A 12273-nucleotide genomic window follows, 5' to 3' on the forward strand; every position below is an offset into this window, starting at 1 on the left:
AGCATGCAGCCAGTAAGGAGCCTCGAGAAGTTCGAGAAGCCAGAGACCACAAGGAGCTGAAGGAGGAGATCAACAGGGACATGGCTGATTTTGGGAGACAGCAGCTCTTACCCCCATTTCCGCCCCTGCATCAGTCGCTACCTCAGAACCAGTGCTACGTGGCCACTGCGAAGTCCCAGACAGGTAGGCCACAGCTGCTGATTTGAGGGTGCCTGACTGCGTGCTGGGTGCGTGTGCTGCTCTGGGACACCTGTGTGCACCTGTAAACTGGCAGAGGGATGTCGGGTGTCTGCTTGAGGACCCTGCCTACTGCCTCATGATTTTCTGAGCTTGTTTTCTCTCTGAAGATGGAGTGACTTCATTCCTAAAGTCTTACTGATTTGGTCTAGTTGGCTGCTGTATTTGAGAAATTGCCTGACTCTTTCATTGATGAAGTGTTCTTGAAAGCAGTGCAGTGCGTTGGGAAAGCCTTTGAGTTAGGGTTGAAGAGACCCGCGGACCGGTTCTTACTTTGTCACTCAGCACTTGTCTGTGTTGCAGTGGGGGAGGGGACAGACCCTAGGCCATGCGTGCTGCGTGGGGGCTGCACGCGCTGCTGCGTGGGAAGATGCTGGGGTGGCGGGTCGCCTTGAGGTAGGGGTCACTCGGGCCCCTCTGATGCACTGCCCCTTCTTCTCTTGAACCACTGCCGTCAAGTCGACTCATAGCGGCCCTGTAGGACAGAGTAGAGTGAGGTGAGTTTAGCACCGTCTCTAGAGAATTGGTGATGGCCCCTCCAGCATAATTAGCGGGGAGTTTGAATCTGGAGAGGCTCGTTCTTCTCGGCCTTCATGCGGACAGGCGTTGGGGGCACCCATGTCTGGGCCTGGTGGGGGCTGTTAACCTGTCAGACATTAGTTAAGGTGAGTGTCGCCTGTCTATAGGTGCATGTCTTTCTCTGGAGTTTAAAAACACTTTATTGTTAAACATCAGACTTCCAGGAAAGCTGCAAAAAAATTTTATAAATTCCTGTACACTCTTCACTCATTTTACCACATGTGTGTAATCACGGAGGCCTGGTGACGTAGTGGTTCAGAGATCAGCTGCTAACCAAAACGTTGGCAGTTCAAATCCACCAGCCGCCCCTTGGAAAACCCTATGGGGCAGTACTATTCTGTCCAATAGGGTCGCTATGAGTTGGAATCGACTTGATGGCAGTGGGTTTGTCTTTTAAAAATTTTTGGGGGGGTTCATAATCATACCCTGCATGTAACTTTTTATTCTTAATCATGAGTGTAACCTCTGATACATCAATGTATTTCCTAAAAACAGAAGTTCAGTGTCCCCAGCAGTAAGGGTGTTCTCCTAGATAGCTACAGCACAGTTAACATCAGGAATTTACCTTTTTTTTTTATTTAAAATATTGGTTGTGTTTTTGGTGAAGATTTGGTTTACACAGCAGTTTAGGTTCCCGTGTCTACAATTTCTACACAGGTTGTTCAGTGACATTGGTTACATTCTTCACAATGTGTGAACGTTCTCATTTCCGTTTACATTAGTCTAATTTCCCTGCCCCCTTACATTCTCATCCTTGTTTTAAAGTAATTGTTGACCGTTCAGGTCTTACGTAGGTGATTTTTTAAAGGAGCCCAGTACTTGCGGGCGATGTCTGTTATTTTCTGAACCAATTTGTTATTTAGCTGTAAGTTGACCACAGGGGTTAGTTTTGGTTCAAAGTTTGAAAAGTATCTCAGAGCAGTAATCTCGGGGAGTCCTTCAGTCTCAACCAGTCCAGTTAAGTCTGTTTTTTTTTTTTAAGAAATTTGAGGTTCTGTTCCACATTGTTTTCTCATTCTTTCAGGGTCCATCTGTTGTGGCCCTGATTAGACCGGCCAGTAGCAATGGCCGGGCACCATCTAGTTTTGGTCTCAGGGTAGATAAGGCCGTGGTTCGTGTAGACTCTTTGTCCTAGGAAGTCGTTTTTGATAGGTATTGCCATCTCATCTGCATACCTAGCTGAGCTTTTGCCAGTTGTCCTGTTAGATGACCTGCGCTGGCAGCTTCCCCGCTCCCCAAGCCCCTCCACTTACGGCAAAAGACAAACATTGGTCCAAGACCCAGCCCAGGGTCTCACAGTGCATTTAGTTGTTGTGTCTTCTGCATCTCCTTCAATCCGGAACATTCCTCAGCTTCGCTTTGTCTTTCTTGTCCTTGCAGTTTTCAAGGTTCTCACTGGTGTTTGTAGACGGCTCCAAGCCGATGCTTCCTTTGAAGAATGTCACTGGGCAGTGTGTGTCCTAGGTGCGCCCTGTACTATGTGCCCTAAGGTTGGGCTGCCCGCAGGCCCCCAGCTGATGCCGTCTGGTGTCACCGCACGTCTCGGGAGGAGGCATATGCCGCTGAGCCAGGCCCTGCCCCCACTCTGCTTTCATTCACACAGAGTTCTTGCCTGGGCTCACTTTGACGGCGGCGAATGCCAAGTGCTGAGTTTGTCCATCATTCCCTTTTTATTTATAATTCGCTGAATTTCTACTGTATGGAGTTGGCATCTGGGCCACGTGAGGCCCTCTCCTTCCCATACTGGAGGTCATTTCTATATACCCACAGGGCACTAGCCTCCTCCTTTTGGGTCTCCATGAAAGATCCATCCTCCATGTGCCCCTGCCCCATCTGACACCAGCAGCTTCCTGCTTCATTTCCCTCCTCACACCCATTCTTTGGCACTTGGCATCCGCCAGCACTGGAGCAGGCTCCCCCCATTTATGCCTCAGGCACTTGTTTGTACATGGCCAAGTGCTGTCATAGGTGCTGCCTTCTAAAAGCTCACACACAGACCATTTATCATTAAATTCTGCACTTGCCAAGAGGCCATTCACTGCACAGTTCGTAAGGTGGCTGGAAAGGAAGGAGCCCTGGCCCAGGAGCGAGTGGACATGGCGGGGCCGCGTGTTGCAAGGAGCAAACAAATGAGATGTGTTTTTAAAGCTGAAAGACCCACAGGAAATCTGATACCACATGCGGGGCATTTCCTCCCCCCCGCCCCCCCCCCCCCCGCAAAAAAATTTTCAAGACAAAGATGGCTATGAGAGTGGAGTTGTATCCTCACACGCAACAACAGACACAGCCCTGGGTCACTGGGCCGCACCAGAGACCCCTTGGAGCGTGTTGCCGGTGATGAGTGTGTGCTCAGAGCCCACCCCCAAATGGCAGCCAGTGACAGCTGGTGTCTTTGTACCCCCACAGCTCAGCCTCTGATGCATCTAGAAGGCTGTGCAGTGACTGCTCCCCATGTACCCTTCCCTAGCCGGGCTCCTCTCCCCCGTGTGCACACCGTACCCCGACCGTCAGCACCCATCTGCTCACGCAGTCTGCATTTGTCCCTGCCCTTTCAGATTCTTTTCCTATGTTTTATTAAAGCACATGGTTCTCCCTAGACCTTAGTGCAGTTCATCTTTGTTAAAGCAGTGATCGTCAGGTTTTTTTTTTAACCCCAGAACTTTGAAAATATTGTAGAGGCTGCTTTCTTTAAAACCAATCCATCTGAACTTTGTTTAGAATGGGAACCGGAGCCCCTGAGCTCCCCTCCTGGTTTCTTCCCTCCGCTTGTGGTACCCCCAAGACCCTAGGCACATGCTCCTTTCCTTTCTGCTTCCTTCCTCACCTTTGTGCTAGAAGGCTGCTCCGAGGGCAGCATCCCGTTCCTGGGAGAAGACTCTGGTGATTGTGGGAGTGGAGCAAGGCTACCAGCTGGGCGATCTGGCATTAGAGGCCTCATGTTCACTTTCTGGGTAAGAAACTGGAGCCTCTGGAGGGTAGATGCAGCCAGGACCCCCAGCCGAAGAGTAGTCAGGCCAACAGCCATTCTCAGCCCATGTTCCTTCCCTGACACATACCCTTAGAATTGCTCTACCGGGCAAGGTGAGAGGCCCTTCTTGGTGTAGTAATGTTGCATTCAAGGTCAAATAGACTTGTGTTGGAGGCTGCTCACTGGACCCTGCACTAATGGCATGGGGTTCCCTGTACTGCAGTTGTCCTGCCCACCAGAGCTCGATGTTCTTCGGTGGTAGAACAAGTGACTTAGGAAGTGTAGTTTTGGCTTTCTCTGTGCAGCTTATAAGCAAAGCGGGTAGAGATGCACACTTACGTGCTGTCATGTTGCAGTGTGGTTGGCCCTAAAATGCAGTGGGCCTGATGTGATGACATCTGCTGATGATTTTGGTAATCAGATTTTATAAACTGTCACCTGCGTTTAAAAACATTTGAATGGTATTTATCTTTTTTGTCCCCTTTTGACTTTTTTTTTTTTTTTTAGCTTGCTTGCCTTTTGTTTTAGCAGCTGCAGTATCTCGGAAGAAAAAACGAAGAATGGGAACCTATAGCCTGGTTCCTAAGAAAAAGACCAAAGTATTAAAACAGAGGACGGTGATTGAGATGTTTAAGAGTATAACTCATTCCACTGTGGGTTCCAAGGTGAGGCTAACGTTTGAGTTATTTGCCATTGTGCTTGGAAACGGGTTCTGTGTCCAGGACGTGTCTGGCAAAAAGAGCATTGTGTGAGGTCACATCAGTAACTTGGATGACCCTAGTCCCTATAGTGTGAGGTCATCAGTAACTTGATGACCTTAGCCCTTATCATGTGAGGTCATCAGTAACTTGGATGACCCTAGTCCCTATAGTGTGAGGTCATCAGTAACTTGGATGACTTTTATCCCTGTCATGTGAGGCCATTAATAACTTGGACGACTTTGACCCCTATCATGTGAGGTCATCGGTAACTTGAATGACTTTCATCCCTATCTTATGGGTCATCAGTAACTTGGATGACCCTATGCCTGTCATGTAAGGTCATCAGTAATTTGGATGACTTTCATTCTTATTGTATGAGGTCATCAGTAACGTGGATGACCCTAGTCCCTATAGTGTGACATCATCAGTAACATCATGACCATACCCCTATCGTGAAGTCATCAGTAACTTGGATGACCTTAGTCCCTGTAGTGTGAGGTCATCAGTAACTTGGATGCCTTTCATCGCTGTCGTGTGAGGTCGTCAATAACTTAGATGACTTTCATCCCTATCCTGTGAGGTCATCAATAACTTAGATGTCTTCCATGCCTATCCTGTGAGGTCATCAGTAACTTAGATGACTTTCATCCCTATCCTGTGAGGTCATCAGTAACTTAGATGACTTTCATCCCTATCCTGTGAGGTCATCAGTAACTTGGATTACTCTAGTCCTATAGGGTGAGATCACCCCTGGATGACTTTCATCCCTGTCATGTGAGGTCATCACTAACTTGAAGATCTTAGTCCCTGTCAAAGGCACCGAAACTTTAGAGCCCCTTTGCTCTGGGGGACACAGCCTCTGTGTCCACATGGGTTACTGGAGCACCACCTCATCCTGTCCTGTCCTCTTTGCTTGCTCCATGCCTCCTGGAGTCTTTCCCCATGTGACGGGGTCTTGGGCAGTGTCTCTGCTCCCTGCCCGGGCAAGATTGAGACACTGAGTGGTTCTGCCTTATGTATCCACCTGCCCCTGTTCCAGAGTGAGAAGGACCTGGGTGACAGCACCCTGCATGTGAATGGAGAGAGTCTGGAGATGGACTCAGAAGAGGATGACTCCGAGGAGCTTGACGAGGATGATGAACATGGGGCAGAGCAGGTGGCAGCATTCCCCACGGAGGACAGCCGGACTTCCAAAGAGAGCATGTCGGAGACCGACCGGGCCCAGAAGGTAGGACCTGGCTGTCTACAGTGAAAATAGCGGAGAAAATGGCAGCGTCAACCACAGGTTCTGCAGGCAGCAGCTGTGGCACTTCTGGGCCTTCGCAAGCTCGTTATGTACTACTGACAGGGTGTGTTTGTGTTTTCTTTCTTTCTTTCAAGTTTTTATTGTGCTTTAAGTGAAAGATTACAAATCAAGTCAGTCTCTCATACAAAAATTTATACACACCTTGCTATATACTCCTAATTGCTCTCCCCCTAATGAGACAGCACACTCCTTCCCTCCACTCTTTCTTTTTGTGTCCATTCGGCCAACTTCTGACCCCCTCTGCGCTCTCATTTCCCCTCCAGACAGGAGATGCCCACATAGTCTCATGTGTCTACATGATCCAAGAAGCTCACTCTTTACCAGTGTCATTTTCTATCCCATAGTCCAGTCCAATCCCTGTCTGAAGAGTTAGCTTTAGGAATGGTTCCTGTCTTGGGCTAACAGAAGGTCTCGGGACAATGGCCTCCAGGGTCAATCTAGTCTCAGTCAGACCATTAAGTCTGGTCTTTTTACGAGAACATAGGGTCTGCATCCCACTGCTCTCCTGCTCACTCAGGGTTCTCTGTTGTGTTCCCTGTCAGGGCAGTCATTGGTTGTAGCCGGGCACCATCTAGTTTTCTGGTCTCAGGCTGATGTAGTTTCCAGTTTATGTAGCCCTTTTTGTCTCTTGGGCTCATAATTACCATCTGTCTTTGGTGTTCTTCATTCAACTTTGCTCCAGGAGGGTTGAGACCCATAGATGCATCTAAGGTGACCACTTGTTGGTGTTTAAGATGCCTGAAGCCACTCTCCAAAGTGGGATGCAGAATGTTTTCTTAACAGATTTTATTATGCCAATTGATGTAGATGTCCCCTGAAACCATGGTCCCCAAACCCCCACCTCTGCTACACTGGGCCTTCGAAACGCTCAGTTTATTCAGGAGACTTCTTTGTTTTTGGTTCAGTCCAGTTGTGCTGACCTCTCCTGTATTGTGTGTTGTCTTTCCCTTCACCTAAAATAATTCTTATCTACTATCTTAAGTGAAAACCCTTCTCCCTCCGTCTCTCCCTGCCTTCCGCCTCTTGTAACCATCAAAGAATATTTTCGTCTCTGTTTAAACTATTTCTCGAGTTCTTATAATAGTGGTCTTATACAGTATTTGTCCTTTTGCGACTGGCTAATTTCACTTTTTTTTTTTTAATTTCACTCAACATAATGCCTTCCAGATACCTCCATGTTATGAAATGTTTCTGGGATTCATCATTGTTCTTCTTTGATGCATAGTATTCTATTGTGTGAATATACCATAATTTATTTATCTGTTGATGGGCTCCTTGGTTGCTTCCATCTTTTTGCTATTGTAAACAGTGCTGCAATGAACACGGGTTTGCATGTATCTGTTCGTGTAAAGGCTCTTATTTCTCTAGTATATATTCCAAGGAGTGGGATTGCTGGATTGTATGGTAGTTCAAATTTACGCACCAACCACTAGGGCCAAAGATGAAGAAATAGAAGATTTTTATCAGCTGCTACAGTCTGAAATTGATCGAACATGCAGTCAAGATGCATTGATAATTACTGGCAATTGGAACGCGAAAGTTGGAAACGAAGAAGGATCAGCAGTTGGAAAATATGGTCTGGGTGATAGAGACAATGCCGGAGATCGAATGATAGAATTTTGCAAGACCAACTACTCCTTCATTGCAAATACCTTCTTTCACCAACATAAACAGCGACTATATACATGCACCTCGCCAGATGGAACACACAGAAATCAAATTGACTTTACATCTATGGAAAGAGATGATGGAAAAGCTCAATATCACCAGTCAGAACAAGGCCAGGGGCCGACTGTGGAACAGACCATCAATTGCTCATATGCAAGTTCAAGCTGAAACTGAAAAAAATCAGAGCAAGTCCACGAGAACCAAAATATGACCTTGAGTATATCCCACCTGAATTTAGAAACGATCTCGGGAATAGATTTGATGCATTGAACACTACTGACTGCAGACCAGACGAGTTGTGGAATGACATCAAGGACATCATCCATGAAGAAAGCAAGAGGTCACTCAAAAGGCAGGAAAGAAAGAGAAGACCAAGGTGGATGTCAGAGGAGACTCTGAAACTTGCTTTTGATTGTCGAGCAGCTAAAGCAAAAGGAAGAATTGATGAAGTAAAAGAAGTGAACAGAAGTTTTCAAAGGGCCTCTCAAGAAGACAGAGTATTATCATGACATGTGCAAAGAGCTGGAGATGGAAAACCAAAAGGGAAGAACACACTCGGCGTTTCTCAAGCTGAAAGAACTGAAAAAAAAAAAAAAAAAAATTCAAGCCTCGAGTTGCAATAGTGAAGGATTCCATGGGGAAAATATTAAACGACGCAGGAAGCATCAAAAGAAGATGGAAGGAATACACAGAATCGTTATACCAAAAAGGATTAGTCGATGTTCAACCATTTCAAAAGGTGGCATATGATCAGGAACCAATGGTACGGAAGGAAGAAGCCCAAGCAGCTCTGAAGGCATTGGTGAAAAACAAGGCTCCAGGAATTGATGCAGTATCAATTGAGATGTTTTAACAAACAGATGCAACGCTGGAGGTGCTCACTCGTCTATGCCCAGAAATATGGAAGAGAGCTTCCTGGCCAACTGACTGGAAGAGATCCATATTTATGCCTATTCCCAAGAAAGGTGATCCAACCGAATGTAGGAATTATAGAACAATATCATTAACATCACAAGTAAGCAAAATTTTGCTGAAGATCATTCAAAAACGGCTGCAGCAGTATATCGACAGGGAATTGCCAGAAATTCAGGCTGGTTTCAGAAGAGGACATGGAACCAAGGATATCATGGCTGATGTCAGATGGATCCTGGCTGAAAGCAGAGAATACCAAAAGGATATTTACCTGTGTTTTATTCAGTATGCAGAGGCATTTGGCTGTGTGAATCATAACAAACTATGGATAACACTGCGAAGAATGGGAATTCCAGAACACTTAATTGTGCTCGTGAGGAACCTTTACATAGATCAAGAGGCAGTTGTTCAGACAGAACAAGGGGATACTGATTGGTTTAGAGTCAGGAAAGGTGTGCGTCAGGGTTGTATTCTTTCAGCATACCTATTCAATCTGTATGCTGAACAAATAATACAAGAAGCTGGACTATATGAAGAACGGGTCATCAGGATTGGAGGAAGACTTATTAACAACCTGTGTTATGCAGATGACACAACCTTGCTTGCTGAAAGTGAAGAAGACTTGAAGCACTTACTAATGAAGATCAAAGACCACAGGCTTCATTATGGATTACACCTCAACATAAAGAAAACAAAAATCCTCACAACTTGTCCCTATGAGCAACATCATCAAAAATGGAGAAAAGATTGAAGTTGTCAAGGATTTCATTTTACTTGGATCCACAATCAACAGCCATGGAAGCAGCAGTCAGGAAATCAAAAGACGCATTGCATCGGGCAAATCTGGTGCAAAGGACCTCCTCAAAGTGTAGAAGAGCAAAGATGTCACCCTAAAGACTAAGGTGCGCCTGATCCAAGCCGTGGTATTTTCAGTCGCATCATATTCATGTGAGAGCTGGACAATGAATAAGGAAGACCGAAGAAGAGTTGACACCTTTGAATTGTGGTGTTGGCAAAGAATATTGAATATACCATGGACTGCCAAAAGAATAAACAAATCTGTCTTGGAAGAAGTGCAGCCAGAATATTCCTTAGAGGCAAGGGTGGCGAGACTGCGCGTTACATACTTTGGACACGTTGTCAGAATGGATGAGTCCCTGGAGAAGGACATCACGCTTGGCAGAGTACAGGGTCAGCGGAAAAGAGGAAGACCCTCAACGAGGTGGATTGACACGGTGGCTGTAATAGTGAGCTCAAGCGTAACAACAGTTCAAAGGATGGCTCAGGACCGGGCAGTGTTTCGTTCTGTTGTGCATAGGGTCACTATGAGTCGGAACTGACTTGACGGCACCTAACAACAACAACACTATGGTAGTTCTATTTCTAGCTTTTTAAGGAAGTGCCAAATCAATTTCCAAAGTGGTTTTATCATTTTAGATTCCCACCAGCATTGTATAAATATTGAGGTCTCTCCACAACCTCTCCAACATTTATTATTTTGTGTTTTTTGGATTAATGCCAGCCTTGTTGGAGTGAGATGGAAACTCATTGTAGTTTTGGTTTGCATTTCTCTAATGGCTATTGATCGTTGAGCATTTCTTCATGTATCTGTTAGCTACCTGAATGTCGTCTTTAGTGAAGTGCCTGTTCATATATTTTGCCCATTTTTTGATTGGGTTATTTGTCTTTTGTAGTTGAGTTTTGGCTGTATCATGTAGATTTTAGAGATCAGGCGCTGATAAGGAAATATCACAGGTAAAAACATTTTCCCAGTCTGTAGGTAAATCTTTTTACTCTTTTGGTAAAGTCTTTGGATAAGCGTAGGTGTTTAATTTTAGGAGCTCCCACTTATCTGGTTTCTCTTCTGGTGTTTGTGCGTTGTTAGTAATATTTTGTATACTGTTTATTGCATGTGTTGGGGCTCCTAGCATTGTCGCTATTTTTTATTCCATGATCTTTATCGTTTTAGATTTTATATTTAGGCCTTTGATCCACTTGGAGTTAGTTTTTGTGCATGGTGTGAGGTATGGGTCTTGTTTATTTATTTGCAGATTGTTATCCAGTTATGCCAGCACCATTTGTTAAAGAGACTGTCTTTTCCCCATTTAACTGACTTTGGGCCTTTGTGAAATATCAGCTGCTCATATGTGGATAGATTTATGTCTGGATTCTCAATTCTGTTTCATCGGTCTGTGTATCTGTTGTGCCAGTACCAGGCTGTTTTGACTACTGTGGAGGCATAATAGATTCTAAAACCAGGTAGAATGAGGCCTCCCACTTTGTTCTTCTTCATCGGTAATGCTTTACTTATCCGCGGCCTCTTTCCCTTCCATATGAAGTTGGTGATTTGTTTCTCCATCTCATTTGAAAATGTCTTTTGAATTTTGATCGGAATTGCATTGTATTTATAGATGGCTTTTGGTGGAATAGACATTTCTACAATGTTAAGTCTTCTTATCCATGAGCAAGGTATGTTTTTCCACTAATATAGGTCTCTTTGGAAACCCTGGTGGTATAGTGGTTAAGTGCTATGGCTGCTAACCAAAAGGTCAGTAGCTCGAATCCGCCAGGCGCTCCCTGGAAAATCTAAGGGGTGGTTCTGCTCTGCCCTATAGGGTCCCTATGAGCCAGAATCGACTCCACAGCAGCAGAGTTTGGTAGGCCTTTTTTGGTTTATTGCAGTAGTGTCTTGTAGTTTACTTTGTATAGGTTTTTACATGTTTGGTAAGATTTATTCCTAAGTATTTTATCTTTTGGGGGGCTACTACAAATAGTATTGATTTGGTGATTTTTTTCTTTGATGTTGTTTTTGTTGGTGTAGAGGAATCCAATTCATTTTTGTATGTGTATTTTTTATCCTGATATTCTGCTAAACTCTTCTATTAGTTTCAGTAGTTTTCTTGAGGATTCCTGAGGGTTTTCTGTGTATAAGAGCGTGTCATCTGCAGATACAGATACTTCCACTTCTTGATCTGGATACCCTTTATTTCTTTATCTAGCCTAATTGCTCTGGGTAGGACCTCCAGCACAATGTTGAATAAGAGTGGTTTTATAAAGGGCATCTTTGGTTCTGGATCTCAAGGGGAATGCTTTATGAGACTCTCTGCATTTTGGATGATGTTGGCTGTTGACTTTGTATAAGTACCCTTTATTATGTTGAGGAATTTTCCTTCTATTCCTATTTTGCTAAGAGTTTTTATCATAATGGGTGTTGGACTTTGTCAAATGCTTTTTCTGCATCAATTGATAAAATCATTTGATTCTTGTTTTTTGTTTATGTGGTAGATTACATTAATTGTTTTTCTAATGTTGAACCATCCCTGGATACCTGTTGTGAATCCCACTTGGTCATGGTGAATTATTGTTTTGATATGTTGTTGAATTCTATTGGCTAGAATTTTGTTGAGGATTTTTGCATCTAAGTTCATGAGGGATATAGGTCTGTAATTTTCTTTTTTTTTTTGTGGTCTGTTTACCTGGTTTTGGTATCAGGGATATGCTGGCTTCTTAGAAGGAGTTTGGGAGTATTCTGTCCTTTTCTGTGTTTTGAAATACCTTTAGTAGTAGTGGTGTTAACTCTTCTTTGAAAGTTTGGTAAACTCTTCAGCGAAGCCATCCAGGCCAGCGCTTTTTTTTTTTTGGGGGGGAGATTTTTGATTACCTTTTCAATCTCTTCTTTTGTTACGGGTCTATTGAGTTGTTCTACCTCTGTTTGTGTTAGTTTAGGTAGGTAGTGTGTTTCTAGGGATTCATCCATGTCTTCTCGGTTTTCAAATTTGTTAGAGTACAGTTTTTCTTAATAATCTGATATGATTCTTTTTAATGTTGTCTGGGTCTCTTGTAATATCGCCATCTCATTTGTTATTTGGGTTTTTTGCTTCCTCCCCTGTTTTTCTTTTGTC

General features: G+C 44.3%; 1 protein-coding gene across 11 annotated transcripts in view; it reads left to right on the forward strand.

Moving 5' to 3' along the window:
- EHMT1 (euchromatic histone lysine methyltransferase 1) overlaps positions 1–12273 on the forward strand; it is a 277594-nt gene that overhangs the window by 146596 nt on the left and 118725 nt on the right. For 8 of the 11 annotated variants that reach the window (XR_010322901.1, XM_064290821.1, XM_064290814.1 and 5 more), the window contains exons 4-6: positions 3–183; positions 4292–4449; positions 5525–5713. Coding sequence is in view for 10 of the 11 variants with exons in the window: in XM_064290821.1 (XP_064146891.1) it covers positions 3–183; positions 4292–4449; positions 5525–5713 (528 nt within the window). In the remaining variant the exon portion in view is untranslated. The remainder of the gene's footprint in view (positions 1–2; positions 184–4291; positions 4450–5524; positions 5714–12273) is intronic. The other 3 variants (XM_064290822.1, XM_064290815.1, XM_064290816.1) reach the window with 2 other exon arrangements.

This window comes from Loxodonta africana, chromosome 9, assembly GCF_030014295.1.
Source record: "Loxodonta africana isolate mLoxAfr1 chromosome 9, mLoxAfr1.hap2, whole genome shotgun sequence".
NCBI classification, from domain to species: domain Eukaryota; kingdom Metazoa; phylum Chordata; class Mammalia; order Proboscidea; family Elephantidae; genus Loxodonta; species Loxodonta africana.